Source organism: Grampus griseus, assembly GCF_964374135.1.
Source record: "Grampus griseus genome assembly, chromosome: 2".
NCBI lineage: Eukaryota > Metazoa > Chordata > Mammalia > Artiodactyla > Delphinidae > Grampus > Grampus griseus.
In genome coordinates, this window is record NC_139018.1 from 45786274 (window position 1) to 45808868 (window position 22595).

A 22595-nucleotide genomic window follows, 5' to 3' on the forward strand; every position below is an offset into this window, starting at 1 on the left:
AGTACCAGTTGAATGAAAAACTCTATGTGCTGATACATTTTTGCTCATTTAAGTTAGGACTGTTCTGTCTTCCTCTGTCTTAGGTCAAAGTCTTCTCAATTCCCTTTATCCGAGGCTCAGATCCTCCCGTATTCATTCCAAGAAATGCCTCTCTTATCTATTCCCTGATCAAAGTAGTAGTTGGCATCCCTATATATGGGCTAAAGTCTCTCATGTAATCTGGAGCAAAGGAGCCTTGGAAAAGCAGGGCTCTCTGTTTGAAAATGAGGTGTTCAGAGTTCCTAGTGGCCTGAGACTCTGTAATGAATAGGTCTTGTGTACTCCCAAAGGCCAGCAAGAAGGAATGGTGTAGCTGTGGGCAGCCATGAAACAAGCTGTGTTCGCAGGTATGCTGCTGACGTCACTGGGAAATAATGCTGGGAAAGCCGTTCCAGGATGGGGCTAGCTGTTCTCTGGAATGTTGGGAACACGGGCTCTACTCTACCCGCTCCTCAGTGGTAGAATAGTTACACTCAAGCAGCTTCAATCAGCTCCTCCCCAGAGTAGCTGCTTGCCTCGCATCCCTCCGGAAACTTACTCACATAACCATTCCTTGGCCTACCCCAAAGTCAGCTGCTTTCAAACAGAGTATGGATGTGATTAGGAAAATGTGGCCAGGGGCAAACAGGCTGGAGGTGTGGACAGTCTCCCTCTTGTATTCATTTTCTCTGAGACAGGACTTTTTCTGAAGTGCCAGATGCCTTGAATCACTGATGGAGATCTGCATCGCAAAGGGGAAAGAATGCGGCTCTGCATTCACAGAGCTGAATTTTACCCCCTGACTCAACGGGATAATGTGATGCAAGCCCTTAGGAGGCTGTAGTGCTCAAAATATGGTAGCCGCTTAACTCTCAGGTGCTGCTTGGGTCTTCTGAGTCATCTGCACCTCCTGCATTTGGAACATCACACCGAATGAAAACGACCTGTTCACTTTTCTCTTTCTTCTGCTAGACTGTTAACACCTAGAAAAGTGCCTTCCGGGTCCCGTGGTACATTCACATTTGTTGAGTGGTTATGACATCAAGCACTGTGTGCTTTACCTGGATTACTTCATTTAATTCTCAAAACCCTATGGAGTTAGGAATTATTGTTATCCGCCTTTTATAGCTGAGGAAATGGAGGCAGCAAGAGGTTAAGTAACTCACCCAATGTGACATATCTAGTAAGCGGTATATATGGCTGGTCAGGTTCCAGAACCTGTGCTCTTTACACGCTCCTGCACCACTTCATCCTCAGTCTGTGTTTTCCTCGTTTTTCTCCACTTATCCTAATATCACCATGGAGCATACCATCCCTATCATCTCCTCCTGTGTGGGAGGGGCTATATTTATTCTGTGATTCTCTTTGTACTAGCCTAACACAATGCCTTATAAAATCGAATGCTTTTAATCGCCTCTCCACTTGTCTCGTGCTGGGTTTAGGTACCAGTTATGCTCTTTCACAGAACATTTCTTGTTGTCATTGTCAGCCTGGATGCTAGACTGAATGGACCACTATGCAGACCCTTTATGTTTTGTGTTCTTAATGACAACCATCTGTCTCCTAAAGCAATTGAGATCTTCAGTTATCAGGACAAAGGAAAAACTGACGCTAGGCACAGCCCTATGATACTGTTACATGTCTCAGGAATCAGTCACACTGAAGCCTGGCCTTTCTACCTTTCTCAAAGGGAGTCTGGGTGAAACTGGGGTTTCCTTTCACTATTAGGTGCTCAGGCCCCATATGCTTTAACAAGTAAATTGTACATACAAAAGAGTATTACATATCTTTGGAGTTAAATAAATAGAACGAATACTCATGTATAGCCCTCACCCCACTCAATAGAACATTATCAGACTCTAACAAGTCCTCCATGTACCCATCCCAGTTGCATCTCCTTCCAACCCTCCCCCTGGTAATGCTAATATGCTTTTCATTATACAGAGTATGGGCTGTTTGAGAGCAATAATTTTCTGATGAGTAAGTCAGATGTGATTCCCAAGTACTTTGTTATGAAAGGTACTAGCAGCAAATGGATATTCAAACTTATTTTGAGGTTTCACTTTCTATTCAATCGGATGTTTTCAGTGAGCTGTTTCCGATTCTAACTTCACAACCACTGCAGCCTAATAGTGTGCTGAGAACAGATGTGTCACTAAATTGTGTTCAACATGCAAAACTGATTTTTACCACCGTGGGGGACATGTACTTTTATGGCAGTGCTGTCGGAATGCTAAGCTAAGAAGCCGCTGCCTGTGGTAAAGGGCAGGACTCAAACTGCAGGAGGGACGAGGGAGTGTGCTAGCACACCAGCACCGAGGAAACATGGTTTCCAGCAACTCCAAGTACTTCGCCATGCAGCCATGTGAGAGAACTTGATCGTTCTGAGAACTTGGTCGTGGCAGCAGACATTCTACCAACAGCTTGATGAAGACTAGCGTGGCAACCCCTGAAGCACTGAAACCTTACAGGAGATCCCAAGTTCTAGTATTAAAAAATGTGCTTAAATAGCAAAAACTGGAAAACTATTACTACAGCCAACAGATATTTCTGAAATGGTTTAAGTTTTCATCATTTATTTCCTGCCACTGATGGACCCTATGAACTAATAATTTCAGGGTCCCCTCCCCTCCACCATTATTGTGAATTAGAAACACTCGTGTCAGCCCAGGACTGGAGGAAATGAAATGCAGTTCTACCAGAGATTTAGTGATGTTTGTATGTAGCAGCTAAAGACCCCCAAAATTGGACATGATTTTCAGTGCTACTGAGTTTGTGAGAAGATTAAGTGAGGAAAGAACTTGGAGCTTTAAGGGAAATTGCTTTCAGAATGGGGGAAAAAAAACACATTTGAGGCTATGAGGCAAGAACCTTTGGACAGATGCCCAGAAACGTAGGAAGCCTTATTCCCATCTCCCCTTCTCTATCTAGCTTCTCTGTTTAAAAAAGGCATGGCTTCCTGTTCTGGGACTAGAATGTGCTCTCTTCTTTGGGGATTTTCTGAAGACAATTGTGGCTGCAATTAAGTGACTGGGATATTTTTCTTCACCTTTATAAGATGCAGTATAAGTTGCACCCTAGATAATATATGTGAAGGAAAGGTTAATTCTATGCTAAAACATGTTTAGGATGTTTTTTATCTCAGGAAACAAACATGGAAAATCTTCACTTGCATTCTATTTTGTTATAGTTAAGATAACCATATAATTTATCCTTAAATCCGGGACACTTTTGAGAATGCAAGGAGGGTACTGTTAATAATTACGCCTGGACAACATAAACCAGAGTTGTCCCAGGCAAACTGGCATGTACGGCCACTTATAAGGCAATCTTTGTGTTTAATAAATATATCATCACATTGTGTAAATTTTAGCCTTCAAGCTTGACAATCTGATTTTTTTAAAAAGCATTAACAGTGATACTATATATTAGATGTGTAATCTTTTAGTTAATGCTAGTACACTAAATAGAATCCCTCCAAGAAAGAATGTTCCATTTTTCCCTCCTGGTGCTTTGAGTATTTTGAGCGTTATTATCTGTTTTATAGATAAGGTAAATCAGCACAGGAAGCTAGTCAATTGTACCAAATCACACTGCCAGGCTGAGCTCAAAACTAAAAACTCTGCCCTTGAATCCCTAGCAATTGTGCTGCTCACTGAACCATGAAAAACTGCATTCTAGAATTTGATCAGATTTCTATTACGGACTCGCCAGAGGTGCAGACTTGTTACCACCTTTCAGATAAGAAGTCTTGTGAAGTTTGTCAACAGGCTTCTCCTAGTTTACATTAATCTTCTTCATCCCCCTTCTATAAAGAGCCCAAGTGCCGAGTCCTGATCGTTCGTCATGTAGTTTGGGCTTTTTTAGTAAAGATTTCTTTGCACAGTCAAGAAGGGATCCAGGTATTCATTAAGTTTAGTACTTGGGATTTTTCTGTGTTGCAGTAACTAAGCAACAGTTTAGATGTTTTAACTTAGCATGTCCTGCATCGGCAAGTTTAAAAAAAGAACTGTCAAGCCATACTCGGTAGAACCTCCCTTGGACTCTCCCACCCTCTGTACAGTTCCTGTACATCTTGGCTGCTCATCTACTACTAACAGAAACCTCTTTTGTCTCAGCCGCTCTGACAGCCTTGTCCAAGCCTTTCCCACTTTGGGGCAGCTGGATAAGCAGTGTCTTCAATAATCGGTAGGGCTGAAACCAGTGATTTGATCATCCAGGACCTTTTGTAACAATTCTCACATCCATATTTTAACCTACTCTTAATGCTACACCTCTGAATATTATTTGTCTTTGTTTGTGAAAATACAACTCTCCAAGTTAGCAGTTTAAGAACTGTGCTTATTCACCAGACACTAAGGATATACATTTCAAACAAACACTAGATTTTTAAAGTGAATATCTAATGAAACTTATTCAGTGACATAAACTGTGTGAAAGGTCTGCTACATAACATTCAGTACATGTTAGATGGATTTGACTTTCCAGGTATACAATTTTGGAAGCAGAACTACAGCACTAAGGCAACCATGGCAGGCACGTGTAAGATGGAGAACCTGTTCTTAGGAAAGCAGCATTCTGCAGCAAACTGGAACAGAACAAAGCTTTGTGATCGGTCACACCTAGGATTCTCAGTTCCATAACATACCAGCTATGTGATCTCTACCTCTTAGCTGTAGTTTCATCATCTGTAAAATGAGGATTAAGAACTGTCCTTGTCTTAGAGGTTTGTTGTCTTAATTGGGACAGTGCATTTCAACAGTCAACTAGACTTGTCTTCTCCTAGATTGTGTATATCTCAAATGCAGGGTGTTAAGAGTTCCATGAGCTAAAGTATGTAAAGTGTACAGAAGAGCTATAGTTACTAGCTCCCAGGAAATGAAGCTGGGTAAGAAGTAGGACAATACATGAAGCTCAGTTTAACTTGGCCTCTTTATCTAAAAAGTTAACCAGTTGAGTGTTTTCCTAGTTTTCCCATAGCTTTGGAATCTACTCAGTGGTTAAGGGGACAAGAACAAGTCAGGATGTCTTGTGGAAGAGAAAAGGCAAGGGTCTAGATTGGTAATCAAGGAACTGCATATAAAGGGTACTGGATATCTGAGCAAAATATAATCTAGTGGACAAACCCTGTTTTGATGCCATTGTCATGTAAGGACACCTTGGGATTTACTTAACCTTTTTTTTTTTTTTTGCGGTACGTGGGCCTCTCACTGTTGTGGCCTCTCCCGCTGCGGAGCACAGGCTCCGGACGCGCAGGCTCAGTGGCCATGGCTCACAGGCCCAGCCACTCCGCGGCATGTGGGATCTTCCCGGACCGGGTCATGAACCCGTGTCCCCTGCGTCGGCAGGCAGACTCTCAACCACTGCGCCACCAGGGAAGCCCTACTTAACCTCTTTTAAAGATTTCCTTATCCCTAAAAAAAAAAAGGCTGTCTTTTAAATCTACCTACCTATCTTTAAGGAATGCTCATCCAAATGACCATCTTAAAAAATAAGGCCTAATATAAAACAAGGCAGAGCAAATACTTATGTTAAATAATCCTCTTTTCTTGTGTGACACTAACACTTTAAGCATAGCTTAGAATTCTAGATGGATGGAGATTCGATTGATTTTACCTAACCTCAACTAGGAGATGTGGTCATCTACAATAGTTTTTAAGAATTTAAAAGCAGCAAAACTTTGTGTCCCCTCAAACACCTTATCTGTAAGTGCTATGAACCAAATTGTGCCCCTGCCACCCTAATCCGTGTTTAAGTCCTAACCTGCAACATGATGGTATTTGGAGATGGGGCCTTTATGATGGGATTAGTGTCTGTATAAAAGGGGACAACTGAGAGCTTGCTTCTCTCTCCACATGGGAGGAAACAGTGAGGAGCCGTCTGCAAGCCAGGAAGAGCTCTCATCGAAACTGAGAACTGAACTAGCTAGCGCCTTGATCGTGGACTTCCTAGCTTCCAGAACCATAAGAATTTATACTGTTTAAGCCACCCAGTCTATGATATTTTGTTATGGCAGCCCAAACTGCCATACAGTGGAACTGCTCTAGAGAAAGCAGAGAGGAACTAAGCTGAACCTGCTTTGTCTCCTCCTCATTCTGGGAATCCCAGAGAACTGCAAGATACAGTATGAAAAGAAATTGTTTAATGCATCAACATAAAAACCTGCCCTCATTGAGAATACTGTTCAAATGCGATAGGAACAAACTCTATGAGAAGGCCCAAATTCTCTTCTGGTATTAGAATTCTATTGCCTTGTCTTATCTAAAATAAATGAGCTTATAGTTAGGATTCTATTTTGCAAAAGGACTGTTGCAAAAGGACTAGTGCTAAGTTTTAAAATGGTGGTAAAAAAAGAACTTGCTTGTGTCAGGTACCCAGGCAAGAATGTGTTGGTCAAAGGAATGTCATTTCACGATGGGAAACCCCCAGCCCTGCTCCAGAGTGATCTTATATTTCACTACCTATTTCACAGCTCCACTTTAGGTGGGTACTTTTAGGAGATATGTTAAGACATCAAATGCAACTTTAAAAATTTATGTTTTTTTTGTCCAAAGGCAAAAAGCAGAAATCCTTTCCGAAAACAGAATATACCACAAATTATTCACTTGTTTATAGCCCCACTCACAATGGGTTTCAAGAAAGGCTAGCAAACCTTTTCCTGTGGAAAGAAAACAGCAACTATATACCAAGTTTAATAATGTGACCCTTACTACAGGCATAGCAGTATCTTTCATAAAAGAAAGCGGGGTGGTGGCAGCAGGGGCAGATAGGGAAAGTTCCCTGACTTCATGTGTAGATAACTTGGTTACAAAGCAAGGCTAGCCTTGAAGGGAGAAAAGGAAATCCTCACAGTGGACAATGTGTTGCTGAAAGATGGTTTGTGGAGGAGGGGTTGTTCCCAGGCAGCCTGTTTAAATGCCTTAGTGAATGGCAGATCACATACAGAGGGATGTCTCGGGCTGTTTTTCTTTCTCTCTTTATGACAACAAATTTGCAGTTAATCAAGCTTTGGACTTGCTCTGGGAAGCCCAGAATTAGGCTTAAAGATTAAAAGAAATGGAAAAACTGTGAAACCATGAAAATACATTTAAAAAAAAAACTTTTCAGGTGTAATACACAAAAGCAAACAAGTTTATCTTAAAAAATATCAAGTATCACATCCATAGACTATTCCTAATTATAATTACGTCTTAAAGCAACATTTGTCTTTGTTTACAAATACAGCAGCAGGTGATAAAACCTAACATCTCAAACAGATTGCTTACAGTTCATAATACAAACAAATGTGTATGTGTCAAATCACATTTTAGGCAGTTTAACTTAAAATGCATAGACAATTACATACATTAAATTTGTCATTATTAAGTCAATGAAAAAAATCACAATATCAAGAAAAAATACAAAAATATCAAGGAAAAAAAATGCTTTATATAACACGCATAAGAAGTCAAGTTTACTTAATGGCAATAAATCAGGATCTACTAATCAGTGACAGGCAGTGAAAGTGCCTTTATCCAGGGGAAAATTACAGGAAAAACATCCCATTACTTTGCACTCTTGATAGTTGCACTGACAAACTCTACAGTCTTGAAAGCATTTTCTTACTTTAAAAAAAGGTATGCCCTACTTTGTTCTTTAAATGCTCAAAGGCTAGTCTATAAATTCCACCAGCGGCAATACTAAAATATGTTTGTCCAGGTAAACTAATACTGGATGTACTCATCAATTCTGTAATGCCTCCCCCTAGGCTGTAAGCCTCTGAAAGACAGGCATTCTCTTCGTCTCTGTATCTCTGGCATCTGGCAAAGCACCTGGATCATTGACATCTGAGTGTCTGCTGAATGAATGCAGTTTTCAGATGCTGTCTATTGCCAGAAGCTTGCATGGCCATTTCTTTAATACTGATTATTTTATTGGCAATTTTTGTTATACTTGGCAGAATTCTGAAAATAAAACAGTGTCTGTCTTCAATACTAAATATTGCTTTATTAAGATAAAATTATAGTCTTCCCTGAAAGCCACCCACCACTTTCTATGCACAGTACAGTGGATCAGTGTGATTCATCTGAAGCAAGCTTTACGCTTTTCAAAAACTTGAACACTTGAAGGTCTGTGCTTAGGTTGAATTTCCAAGGTTTATAAACCAGGCATTTTATAAATCTAGCACTAGATTATTCAGGGTGAGGAAGGAAGACATTGGCACGAATCTTTTGGAAGTGTAGGCAACTGATTGATATGCAAACTAGGCACAGTATTTTAACTGAAACTCTGAGTAGAGCTATGTTGATACACACGAATAGTTTCAAAAGCTGTACATCTGACTACAACAGGTAGCACTAATAACTGTGAGGTAAAAACAGCAGGGGAAAAACTGACTTCTTTCCTAGAAAATATTCTAGTATCCCATTGTAGTGGTATGACAGACCAAGGCCCAAAATTCACCCCCTTTCTTCTCTGCCCTTTTATTATTCTCTACTGAAAACAATAAACAGTAAAACTGACAAAGAATGAAGGAGGCCCTTGGGTAATTAAAAAAATGTATTGTCTATTCCCAAATAATCAATATATTACTTTACAGAAAACAGGGCTATGGAGTCACAGCTGTAAACAGCCATCTTCAAAAGCATGAAAAAGTGTCAGGCCGGGTCCAGTTCAGACAACCCAAGGCATTGTAAGCACTCCTTTAAGGAGCCTTCATTCTCGAGGACTGAGTGTGTGAATGAGGACCTAAGGTCTATACTTTAATTTTTCATTGTCATTTTTAGGCTCAAAATTTCAAAATCTAAGATTCTAACTTCAGAGACACTATTTCTCAACACATCTCAACTATCTCCATCAAATTTATCTTAAAATTCCTGCTCTGAAAGTCCAAATGGCAGCATATTCCATACTTCATATCCCTTTAAGACCAAACATACTTTCTAACAAGCAGTCTCTTCCACAAACCAATCTCAGCCTAGCATAACTTGTTTTAAAAGCAACATTATTCCCTTGTAAAGACAAAAACCTTCTTAGATGCTTTCCTCCATTCCTCCCTTGAAACAACTTCTGCTTTTCTTAACTCCACCCTGAACCTAAAAATACCTTTTGCCCCCAAGTACCCACAAGAATTGAGATGCCCCTCCCTCAAGTTGAGAAATGATGCTTGAAAATTAAAAAGAATGTAAAAGTAAATTCTATTCCCTTTGATTTCAATTCTTATATTTAAAAAAAATTTCCCCAAAATCAGTTGGAAAATCCTCAAAAAGCCAAGTTTAAAACGGCAGTATCATCTAGGACACACTGGGCAGTATGGGTCACCAGCAGTTGATATACTTATAAGGGGTAATAATTCCAAATCTTGTATTCATGGCCCTTTAAATCCTTTAGCATAAGATTTTCTCTGATAGTAAATGGTCTCCACAATAAGAGATTCCCAAACTTGCTACCTATTCTTCTTGTAGTCAAACGTTATCCTCTCTAGTGTTAAATATTTTATCTAAAGCCAGAGTTGTCAACTTATTCCAAGGTAGGACAACCAAAATAACCAAAAGGAGAGATATCTTTGCTGCCATCTCACTTTGCCTTTCATCCCTCCAGAGTTAGCTGACATTATGATATTGATTGATAAGTTAAGCTATGACACCTTCTAAGGCTACTGCCTTATAAACTGAAGGCTACAACAGATTCCAAGAGTGTTGCAGATAGCTGCCACTTGTCCCTGCAAAGAAGTGAAAGAAAGACTGTGCCACTATGAAAGGGCTGTCTAACATTCCCCAGTCTGAAAATATCTAAACAGATTAGTTTCAATTCTGAAAGCCTGAATCTATCATCTACTTAAGGGAGGCCTAAAGACTGAATGTTCCTCTCAAAGGTGACAATCTTGCTTTCTTAAAAGGAGGTAGCTATCAAACCATTAAATTGGCAGCATTTGGCATTCTTGACATTTTAACTGTAAGAGAAATAAACTACTAAATATTTTATTTCTAAGCAAAGGTAAGCGCTCCAGCATAAATCTCTCATATACTGGTCAAGAAAGTCACAATACATTTTAGGAATCTAATGAATACATTCAAAATTTGACAAATAACATGGTCAGTTCTATCCCAAATCTAAAAATCGGATTTAAAGATAAGGTGCCAAAAAGCTATTCTGGAGGTTACAAACACCACTTATTTTTAAGTAACACAGTCACACTGCTTTAAACTCAATTGCAGAGATCTACACTTTATGATTATCCTCAGTGTCACAGCTAGAGAATAATTTTTGAGGATGGCACTCATTCTTCTACCTATTTACCTGTCTTACCTGTCAACAAATACAGAACTGAACTGTCAGCCATAAGCACGTTACAAACAGATCCAGGAAAACTATGCAAGAGACGATGACATAGCTTAACCAGACTCTGAAAGACGTAACGTGTTTCGATCACGCTTGTACAAAGAGAACAGTCATGTCTGTATGACTAAGGTTCTCTAAACATAACTTCTGTGTTTGTGATAGACCCCTAGAGTGTGCCAGTTTTCTGCATCAGGATGGAATGAAGGGAAGTGCTCCTTCTAAAGAACCGAGGGGGAGGGGACTACAGGAAGACTCCTGTAGAAGAGTGTTTTGTAGGACTGCAAATTACTTGTTACTATGAAGCAGTTCCTAGGGTCTCTTCTAGTTTGAGGTTCAAGACAAAGGAGAGAAATATTTCCGTCCTTGAGCTCTTTCCGAAGTAATATGGACACATCATAATCTATTCTACAAGTACAAAGAGATCACCAATTCTCTAAGAATATAATTTACATATACATGTTAGCCTGCATTAAAAAGAAAACAGTTTCCATAAAGGGCAGATTTTAGAGCTGTATGACCCATATGGCTAAAAATAAATCAGGTGGAACTCAAAATGAAGTTTTTACTAAAAGCTCAAGGATAAAAATGAACTCAACATCTGACAATAATTACCAAGTTTTAAAATGTATATCCAAAAGATAACCTCAGAAGGACCAGGTTTATTTATCCTATAGATAGAGCAGCTCAAGATGTTGAGAGGCATCATTTGTTTAAATTATGACAATGTGATTGTTTTCAAAGTGTGTTTATTTAGGGGAAAAAGTGATAAGTATTTAGTTTCATAATTTAAACAAATCGAAAATTTGTTTTAAACAAATTGTATCAAAGAGCTATTCAATATACTTAATTACTTTAACTTTCCATAAAAACCGAATAAAAATCACATTTGAATGATTTACTTTTACATTTTTATCTGATTGTTTCCATCAGATGTACTATACATCCAAGCACAAGAGGCAGATATCTTCTGAGAGGTGCAAGAGTTGTTCTTTCATGAATGCCCTCTAAGAATAGTGAAACAGCAATTTTTATATATGCATTCAAGTGCATATATATATATGTACTTCAAAAAGCAAAGCGTCATCTCTTCATCCATTGTTAACTTAATGGTAAGACTGCAATAGAAAAAAGAAAAAGTAAACTTCTAGATTTTGTAAATGGAGTTGATTAACTCCTTGCTGTGGCTTAAAATAAACTTATTGCTTAATAAAGCCAAACAGCTAATCATCTCACTTATTCTGGCATACAATTTACAAAAATAATTTTTTAAGACAATATATAGAGAGCAAAAAGTTACACTAATGAAAAGAAGTTTTAGGGGCACTTTATTAAGGTATTTCTCCTTTACAATTGAGGTGGATGTTTGATTAATCTGGCTGGAGATCTGATTAGTACTTTGTTAAGAATAAATAGATTTTTTCGCCCCTATGGAGCATCTGACTTGGCTCAGTTCATGGGGAAACAGGGTGCTTTTCTATTTGGTCATACGCCCAAGAAAGGGTCCTCAACTAAGATGTCAACCCTACTCCAGCCTGGCTGACAGTAAAGCACACAGCATTACATATAATTGGCAATGCAGAGATTGGTACAATCTTGAGATCAGTACTGTTAAGGATCTAACAAAACGTTGGCTGAGAAACACTATGGACAGTTGCATGAAAGATGGGCAACGTTACACATTCACTGCCCTGGATTCTCTAAAAATCTACCTCTATATCTAGCCAGACTGGCAGAGATTACTTTTAGTGAACTTGTGCTTTGGTGTGATGCTATAAAACAGTACTGAGAAATGTTAAAAAAAAAAAAAAAATCCAATGAAACACATCTTTGAGTTTACCTCAAGGATGCTGTTGAGGACACTGCTTACTACATTACAAAGTCTTTGGGGATATTTGGGGAATTTTTCTATTTTTAGTACCAGGAATATTGTTTTCATCCTTTTAAATGCTTTACCTAAGTTTACCTGAAGTTTGAAAGTTACTCTTTTTTAATATACACACACCTTTTTTAAAAAGGTTTAAAAGCTTTCTAATCTTCCATCCGAAAGTGGAGACAATCTTTCAGTTGTGCTTATGGGACTATTACTGCATGTTAAATAACAAATTAAACACTCACATGGGGGCCACCGGGCATCGGTGGAGCACCGGAAGGTCCTGAAGGCACTTGAAAAGGATTGTTGGGACTGGGATAGAGTCCTGGTGTGGGATATGATCCTGCAGGGGCAGGATATGGCGCTGGTGGTCCCCAGGCTCCTGGTGGAACAGTGCCCCATGGAACAGGTGGTGCAGCCCCTGGTGCTTGGGGAGGAGGAGGGGCGGGATACGGCCCTGGAGATGGATATGGCATATTAGGGGTAGGATACTGCCCTCCCATTCCTGGTGCCCAAGGTCCAGAAGACATGGATCCCCATGGACCTAAAGGACCAGCTGCAGCTGGATCTGTGGGCGCACCATAGGGTCTTGGAAGCTCTGGAAAGGGCATATTTGGTGTCGGATATGGCCCTGTGGGGCCAGGGCCTGGCACAGTTGGGGCTGGATAAGGACCACCAGGTGGGGGGCATGATGGTCCAGAAGGAGGAAAGGGTGCAGGGGGTCCTGGAGGTGGTCCGGTGGGAGGCACAGAGGGATACATTCCTGTTGGTGCTGGTCCAAAAGGCACAGTGGAGGGTGTTGCACTTGGTGGGAGTCCAGATGGCACAGAAGGTGGAGCACTTGGGTTATTCCAAGGGTTGGAACCTGGCCAGCCTTGAGGAGGTTGGCCGGGTTTTGTATTGCTCACAGCAGAGGTTTTGGCAGGGGAGTGTTCAGGTAGCGCATCTGCCAACTGGAATACAAAACAGGCGTGTCTTACTGACCTTATTCAGGGACAAGCAATGCCAAACATAATTACAAACCCATAAAGGATAGTAAGCTATAGGGTCAGGGATTCTTCAAAAGCCAAGCTGTTCAGTTTTTTAAAAAACAACTCATTTAATACAAAATTTAGGAGTTACCTCAAACAGCAGCTTTACAATGCAAATTCCTCAGAGAAGCTCAAGTTTTCTAAATACAACTGATTAACATAGTGTGATCTCGATCCTGGCTTTACCTCAAACAAGTTATATACCCTCTCTGAGCTTCAGTTTCCTCATTTTCAAAACAGTTTAGGGTTAACCTGAGGCCTAAATGAGATAACTCATTTAATGCACTTAACACAGTGCCTGGTATGTAATTTTCAATAAATGTTGGCTATTATTAACACTATCAGGTTAAAAGAGAACAGAAGTAACCCTTTAAAAAAATTTTTACTTAAGGATTCATAAAGAAATAAATACGACAGAATGCATTTTCAAACATAGCTAAGTAAATTAGGGCAAATCATCTATCAAAATCACATGCTAAAAAAACAAAAACAAAAACAAAAACCAAGAATCACAAAATGCATCTCTTTTACATTGGAAGACTTAGGGCCCACAGTTAGGACCATGTCTTTTTTCTAAGAGCCAAAAAACTTATGAAGAGTAAATGCATCAACTTACCGAAAATTCATCAGACATTTTCCTAAAAACAAGACCAAACAAACAAAAAAAAAAAAAAGAAAAAAAAAGAAAGAAGGAATATTTCAAAACCAGTGTTTAATTTCTTATATATTCTTTAAGGAGCTATGCATACACTATTTTTACTTAAATGGAATCTTAATCATTTATATAATGATTTTCTTTATATAGGAAAAATTTCCATAATAGTTCATACACCTCTGTAAACTTCATCCCTTTTTACTGGCTGCACATCATATAAAAGTGATCCATAATTTAGTTTACAGTCTCAAGTTGGTGGCAGTTTAGGTTGTTCACAGTTTGAATTGTTTTAAACAATGACACAGTGAACATCTTTAAACACCTATCTTTTCGAGTCTATCACCAGGAAAAAGTACAGAAGTGAAATACATAGTCAACAGGTAAAGTCATCTAAGATCCATCTCAAAAAGCCCATGCCAATTTACACTCTACCTTTTTAAAACTCCTCTTCACCACTGGATGTTATTAAATTTATAAATCATTTTCCATTATAATAGGTTAAAAATTGGCATCTTGTTTTAACTTACATTTCTTTAAGTGGAAAGTAGAGCATCATTTAAATTTAATACCACATTTAGACTTCTTTTTCTGTGAATATGCTCATGCCCTTGGACCACTTTTATCAATTTTTATAACTGAAGTATAATTCACTTTCAATAAAATGCACGGATCAGTGTTCAGGTAAACAAGCTCTGACAGTTGCATATGCCCCTGTAACCATCCAAGACAGAACATTTCCTTCACTCCATAGGTTTACTCATGCCACATTCCAATCAATTCCCCTTTACCACTCAGCAATCACTTTCTTAGTTTTCGCTTGTTCCTTGACTTCACATAAATAGAATAACACAGTATGAACTCTATTTTGACTTTGATCATTTTACTACTTAGTAGTACATCTTTTTTTTAATGCGTTGTAAGACATTAAGGAAATTAGATGTCTGTCATATGAGACAAAAAAAAATTCACCTATGCCTTCTAATAGTACTTCTATGGTTTAACTTGTTTAAAATCTTTCTGTTCTTTCAAACAACAATTACTGAATAATCTATCTTATTTCAACAGACTTGACAAGCTACTTTTTTTAAAAAATTTATTTATTATTTATTTATTTTTATTTTTGGCTGCGTTGGGTCTTCGTTGCTGTGCATGGGCTTTTCTCTAGTTGCGGTGAGGGGGAGCTTCTCTTGCTGCGGAGCACAGGCTCCATAGCGCAGGCTCAGCAGTTGTGGCGCACAGGCTTAGTTGCTCCACAGCATGTGGGATCTTCCCGGACCAGGGCTTGAACCCATTTGACAAGCTACCTTTAACACATTATACAGTTGCTATTGACAACAAACACTGTATATACATACATACACACATATATGTAAATATATCATGGAACAGGCACCATGCTAAGTGCTTTAGGTGTATAATCTCGTTTAATAGATGCAGATTCTATTACCACTCCCAGTGTACAGCTGGAGAAAAGGAAGCTTAGCAAGTTACCCTGTTTAAGGTCAGAGCTAGTGACAAGCAGAGAAGAGATTCAAATCCAGGTATCGTCTGACTGTAGAGCCAAGGCTCTTTTTTTTTGTTTTTTAAATATATATTTTAAATAAATTTATTTATTTTACTTATTTATTTTTGGCTGTGTTGGGTCTTCATTGCTGTGCATGGGCTTTCTCTAGCTGTGGTGAGCAGGGGCTACTCTTCTTGGCGGTGTGTGGGCTTCTCTCGTTGTGGAGCACAGGCTCTAGGCACGCAGGCTCAGTAGTTGTGGTGCATGGGCTTGGTTGCTCCGCAGCACGTGGGATCTTCCCGGACCAGGGCTCGAACCTGTGTCCCCTGCATTGGCAGGCAGATTCTTCTTTTTTTTTTTTTTAAATAAATTTATTTATGTATTTTTGGCTGCACTGGGTCTTCGTTGCTGTGCGCGGGCTTTTTCTCTAGTTGCGGCAAGCGGGGGCTACTCTTCATTGCGGTGCACTGGCTTCTCATTGTAGTGGCCTCTCTTGTTGTGGAGCACGGGCTCTATGTGCGTGGGCTTCAGTAGTTGTGGTGCTTGGGCTTAGTTGCTCTGTGGCACGTGGGATCTTCCTGGACCAGGGCTCAAACCCCTGTCCCCTGCATTGGCAGGCGGATTCTTAACCACTGCGCCACCAGGGAAGCCCCCAGAGCCAAGGCTCTTAACCACCAAGTCATAGAGCCTCCATCATTTCCCAAAGGTATTGTGAACTCTATTCTTTCCTACTGATCCACACTATAACATCTCATCTTATCAGGGCAGCTTTAAATTTTAAACAAATTTTATGACCTACTATTACTGTTTATTTCAGATTTTCCTGAATATTTTCATGCTTATTTTTTTCTAGATCATTTTGTAAAAAAACAAAACAAACAAAACACAACAACACAACAAAAAAACATTAAATTTACAGATTAATTTAGGGGACATTTCATACATTTAAAGTATAAAATATTCCCATTCAAGAACAAGGTATGTCTTTCTAGTTCCCATCACTGTCATTTATTATCACTCAGTAGTTATTTTTTTTTAAATAAATTTATTTATTTTACTTTTGGCTGCGTTGGGTCTTCATTGCTGCGTGCGGGCTTTCTCTAGTTGCTGGTAGCGGGGGCTACTCTTCGTTGCGGTGCATGGGCTTCTTATTGCGGTGGCTTCTCTTGTTGCGGAGCACGGGCTCTAGGCACGCGGGCTTCAGTAGTTGTGGCACATGGGCTCAGCAGTTGTGGCTCATGGGCTCTAGAGTGCAGGCTCAGTAGTTGTGGCACACGGGCTTTGTTGCTCCGCGGCATGTGGGATTTTCCCGGACCGGGGCTCGAACCCATGTCCCCTGCATTGGCAGGCGGATTCCCAACCACTGCGCCACCAGGGAAGTCCCCACTCAGTTTTTAAAAATCAAGACTCCTACACATTTTTTGAGTTAGATTTCTAAATGGTAAACGTTTTCTTGTGGTTGTAAATTGGTTCTTCCATTATATTTTCTAATTGGTTGTTCATATATGGGAAAGCCTTTCAAATTTTAGTGTGTTACTTTTGTAAGCAGTGACATTATTGAATTATTTTATCCTGAAAGTCTCTCAGTTGACTCTCTGGAATCTGCAGATAAAGGATTATGTCATTAGCAAAAAATCATTTTACCTTCTCTTTGCAGTATTTACACCTCTTTTCTCTTTGGCCTAAGCTAGGACTTAAACAATGAAATATTAAATAAGATAGTGTGAGCACAGCAGTCTTCTTCTCAACTCTCCTGGCAATGCTTCTAATGTTTATATATGACTCATTTTTAGTTTTGAGATTTAAAAAAAATTACAGTAAGGAAGTTTCTATCTATGCCTATTTTGCTAAACTTATTTATTCCTATTTTGCTAGTTAAAAATAAAAAATCCAACACTGAATTTCTTCAGATGATTTTTTTTGGCATCTAATGAGTTGATCTTGCAGTTCTTCTCCTTTGTCCCATCAATCACAATATAGTTACATATATATTGCTTAATATTGAGCCATCCTTGCATTTACAATTTTATTATTTATGATTTGGTTATCATGAGGAATGATAAAGAAAATGAACAGGAAGCCTACTGCTGCAACTGCTATAACCCTGCTCTTAATTCATAATATTAAAAAACACATCATGAATGTATAGCAAATACAATTACCTAGTCATTTCCATGTTAAGGTTTGTTTTATACTAAAATGTCACATCACACAATAGTAAATTCTTAGGACTAAAGTTTATCCATGCACAAGTTTAAAGTCTACCTAAGACTAACATTCTTTTCAAACAGGGTGAGCCTTTTCGAAACAGAAAATAGTTCTGTATCAAAGTTCACACTAATTCTGGAGCAGAAAACCTAACCAACTAAGCAACTCAATGAATTTCATGTGGTCTTACAGTTTGCGTTTTCAGAATTACTCATCTCCCTCTTAGTTTTTGAAAAACTATAGTTAATTAATCATAGCATTACATTAAAATATATTCCATTAGTTAATAATATCAAACTGATTCACAACTCTGGCTTTCAAAAGTTTAAATTCAAAATCAAATCCTGGAAGACAGAGGAAATAATAAAGCCCTGACCAAAGGGATTAGAAATAAGTCACTTCCTGTTCTACAGAACTGCATAGTAAAGTGACCTGCTCTCCATGCCTAGAATAAACAGTGTTCATATTAATTGGAAACATTCCAATTTATTACTTGGAGAATACTTTCATCATAAAAAGGTTAAAAAATAGAGTTGGGGGCTTCCCTGTTGGCGCAGTGGTTGGGAGTCCGCCTGCCGATGCAGGGGACGCGGGTTCGTGCCCCGGTCCGGGAGGATCCCACATGCCGCGGAGCGGCTGGGCCCGTGAGCCGTGGCCGCTGGGCCTGCGCGTCCGGAGCCTGTGCTCCGCAGCTAGAGAGGCCACAACAGTGAGAGGCCCGCGTACCGCAAAAAAATAAAAAATAAAAAAATAAAAAATAGAGTTGGACATCACTATTCCAATATGAGAAGAGTTGCAGAATGTAAAAAAAAAAACACCACAAAATCCCCTAGGTTTTCTTATTTCTTTTTTTTGGCCGTGCCGCGTGGCTTGTGGAATCTTAGCTTCCCCACCAGGGATTGAACCTGGGATCCCAGCAATGAAAGTGCCAAGTCCTAACCAATGGACAGCCAGGGGATTCTCCAAACCCTAGATTTTCTAAAAAACGATTCTCAAACATATGGATTATGCTAATTAAGATGAGGCCAATGCAACCTTGAACTAGGAAAAAAAAGTGTAAAATCAAGGAAGATTTTAATTTTCTTTTCAGAATAATCTAAAGCTATCACTTCCAAAACTTTCTGTTAATACTTTATGGCAGTACATGTGTGAAGAATAATCACTGTATTTTTATTTTTTTTAATTTTTGGCTGTGTTGGGTCTTTGTTGCTGCGTGTGGGCTTTCTCTAGTTGTGGCAAGCAGTGGCTACTCTTCATTGCGGTGCATGGGCTTCTCACTGCGGTGGCTTCTCCTGCTACGGACCATGGGCTCTAGGCGCGTGGGCTTTAGTAGTTGTGGCACGAGGGCTCAGTAGTTGTGGCTCCCGAGCTCTAGAGTGCAGGCTCAGTAGTTGTGGCGCACGGGTTTAGTTGCTCCGCGGCATGTGGGATCTTCCCGGACCAGGGCTTGAACCCATGTCCCCTGCGTTGGCAGGTGGATTCTAAACCACTGCGCCACCAGGGAAGCCCAATCATTGTATTTTCTGAGGAGCAATTTTAAAACAAGAGTACAAAATTTCTTTCAACATGCACTAGAAAAGTAAAACATTTCTGTAAGCGTATGGCCTTTAGAGTAAAAATGGTAATTCCATCATGGGGAGGTTTAAAAAAAGTTGAACTCCATAAATTACTAGTGACTATTGGAAAAGGAATATTTCAACAGGCCATCAAATTGTAGTGGAGTCATAAACAGTATGGGACTACACAGTTATGAAACATGGACACCAATCCTTTTATCTGAATCTTTTGACAAAGGCAAACTTTTTAACCAGAGACCATCTTCCCATCAGCAAAACAGTTATAATTCCCGACTACTTCACAGATAAGTAAAATATTTAATAATCTACAGTTATAAACAAGTAACACATTTATTAAGAGTCACTAAGGGAAATCAGGATTTTTGCATGGTTTTGTTTAGTATGGAGAGAGGATACAGTAGTGGTAATATATTGTACTGAAAATATAAATTTTGAATGAGCATATAGGATAAATTTTAGTATTGGCGTTTATCAGATACACTCTAATTTACATTTGGGCAACTCAAGAAATTGGGGATCTAAAAGTTTTTGAACATTTTAAATTACTTAAAAACATGTAATTAAAAAATTTTTTTTCCCACAACCTCATGTCAGCCGTATTTTCTACACTCAGATACTTATTGGAACACAGGTGCCAGGTACTGCGTTGGGCCTTGGGGAAATGAATAGTATTGCGTGGAATAAACGCTTAAAGGCGTTCACAGTATGGCGGAGAACTACCATTTAAACAGTAGGTTACCTGGGGTAAGCGCAGGGCTCTATGGGAGCACCTCAAAAAGCTCCTAAAGGAATCAAGGAAAGGAGTATCAGACAAGGAGTCCCGAGGAGTGGTGCCTTTGCAGTCTGGGAGAACAATGAGGTGAAGAGCTACGATAGGCCCTAGGGAAAGGAGAAGTTTGTGCAAAAGCTGAGAGGGGGACAAGGGATCTGTGGGAAGTGTAAGCCAGCAGTGCCCAACCTTTTCAGCACCAGGGGCCGGTTTCACGGAAAACAAATTTTCCACGGAAGCGGGGGTGGGGGGAGGGGATGGCTCAGGCGGTAATGCGAGCGATGGGGAGCGGCAGATGAAGCTTTGCTCGCTCACCGCAGCTCACCTCCTGCCGTGCGGCCTGGTTCCTAACTGGCCACGGACGCGCGGGTCCGTACGGGTCCGTGGCCTCGCGGTTGGGGACCCCCGGTGTAAGCACTTCCAATTGGTTAGAATGTAGAAAATGGAGGAATATGAAAGCCTTAGCAGAGAGTCTCTAGACCAAGGTTTGAATGTCTCTGAGTCAGCTCACCTGAATGAACCTGTTACTTCAACTATAAAGAACGGACCAGTAACAGGAGAGACTAAATGGGACTGGTAAATCAAGTGCCTATAATAAAAGTGCCCGGAAAACAGACACATTATCTTGTCCTCCTCTGTGTGTGGGCATATTGCTTATGGTTAAAAAGAGTGAACGCCAATAGTATGACAGACTACGTAACACTGCACTTCACTGGCTGGCTCTGAACAAGCTGAGCTGTGCCAACCCCAGAGGTGAAAGTAGACAGGAGTAGCATCCACTTCATAGATTTGCTGTGAGACTTACAAAATAAACAACTCTCTTGGTCACTGTCTGGCACATAGCGAAAACTCAACAAATGTTAGCTTTTACAAATTGCTACGATAGGTCCACAAACCTTTATCTACAGTTCTCAGTTCAGAAACCTCTAAAAATGAAAGAAATGCTCCCAGGTCTGGCATAAAACTTACTTGGTGGCAAAACCTGACCTGAGGCTATTTTACAGTTTCCATTAATTCTCCCCTATTCGCTGAACAAATATTACTGTTGGATTAGAGGATGCTGCCCCGACTCTGCTGGTGTGATCTCTCATCTTTGCACCTTATTGTCTTTCTAAAATCTAAAGATAAAATCCAAAGATTTCTGAATTCCAAAACACACTGGTCCCAAGGATTTCGGTTAAGGGGTTGTCTCTGGGTCTCCGTTCCTCCTGGAGATGGGAAAAGGACATTCTAGTACACACAGCTCAAGTTTCTGAAACAAACTAATTTTGAATAGGAGGTTCAAGACACCAGTAGCAAGAAAAATGTCTGTTCTCCCTGCCCAAAGAACACTCCTAAACAAAGAACTTCTGAAAGATTTCTGAAGGCTACCTTCCCCTGTAATGAGGCCCATACAACCACCACGTGTACGAGTATTTCTTTAGTAGCAATGCTATAAAAAAATTTTTTTTCAGTCAGGTGAGTACGATTCGATGCTCCAACATTAGAATCCTCATTTATTAAAAGCACTACGCTTGGTTTTCAGAAGAAAACGGTCCAAAGCCACCAAGTGCTCCTAAATCCTACAAAAAGGGAGTATTACAGAACTCAACACTTCTCATCGTTTCTGTCATGGGTATTCATCTAAGGTATCTGCTAGCAACTCCTCTAGAAAATAATGACCAAAACGTCACAATGCGAAAAATCTTAAACTAGCGTCACAGACTCCACCAAGAATCTGTTTAGGCCTCCCTCTCCCTTTCATTGGAAATTACTGAGTGGGGGAGGGGGTCAGGGCCAAGGGGCGGGAGGCCGGCAGCCCTAAAGGGCCAAACGAACAAAAGGAGTCCGGGATCAACCGGAGCGAACCGGCCTCCGAGCGGGTCGCGCCTGCCCGGGAAGGGGTGGGGGAGGGGCCAGGCCGCTCCCCGCCCCGCCCCCAGCCAGGCCTGACGTCACGCGCGGAGAAACCCATCGGGCGCGACGTCACCCGCCTCCGACGCCTTCTCCTTGGGGGGCGAGAGGGCCGACATCCCGCAGCCGGGAGGAAGACGACAGGGAGAAACCCTTAGCCCCCGGCCCCCAAAGAAGCGACTCAGGCATCTCCGTTACTGCGCCCGCGTCCCGCTTGGGCGTGCTCCTTTGCTCCCCTCCACGACCCCGCCAGCGCCGAGGCAGCCTCACCCGGCAAGATCCGAACCCGCAGCAAGGTCTAGAAGCGGCGATGGGTCCGAGGGAACTGATCGCTGAAGAACTGAGCGCAGCCCGACCGACAGCAGCGGCGACGGAGATGGGGGCGGCAGCAGCACCAGCAGCGCGCGGCTCCTCCTGGCGCCGGAACAGGAAGCGCAGAGCTTCGAGCGCGCTGCCCCCGCCCGCGCTCCGCCTCTCCTCTGGTCGGCCGGGCCCGGCCGCGCGCGCTCCCTACAGGGCCCGGGTGGCACTGCGGCCCGCCCGGCCCCGGCGGCGCGGCTGTTCCTTGCGCTCGCTCCCGGGCGGCTGTTTTCTCTCGGTGGGCGGGAGGAAAGAGCCCCGATGTTCCGGAGTTCTGAGCAGTCTGGAGGAAACGCCAGTGGCCGGTGGCGTTCTGGGCACCCTGGCGGAAATTGTTAACTTGTCTCCTGAAGAGAAGGTTGAAGGCAGGTTCTGGATTCCCTACGCTTG

The 22595-nt window shown here is 41.0% G+C and overlaps 1 protein-coding gene across 1 annotated transcript; it reads right to left on the reverse strand.

Annotated features, from left to right (window-relative positions):
• Positions 1 to 6538: 6538 nt before the first annotated feature.
• On the reverse strand, positions 6539 to 22256 carry MAPK1IP1L (mitogen-activated protein kinase 1 interacting protein 1 like). The gene is made up of 4 exons (XM_082647077.1): positions 22116 to 22256; positions 13856 to 13877; positions 12454 to 13161; positions 6539 to 11453 (listed from the first exon to the last, which is right to left on the reverse strand). Exons 2-4 carry the CDS (start codon positions 13871 to 13873, stop codon positions 11442 to 11444), a joined length of 738 nt encoding a protein of 245 aa, XP_082503203.1. The 5' UTR covers positions 13874 to 13877; positions 22116 to 22256; the 3' UTR covers positions 6539 to 11441.
• Between the last annotated feature and the right edge of the window lie 339 nt (positions 22257 to 22595).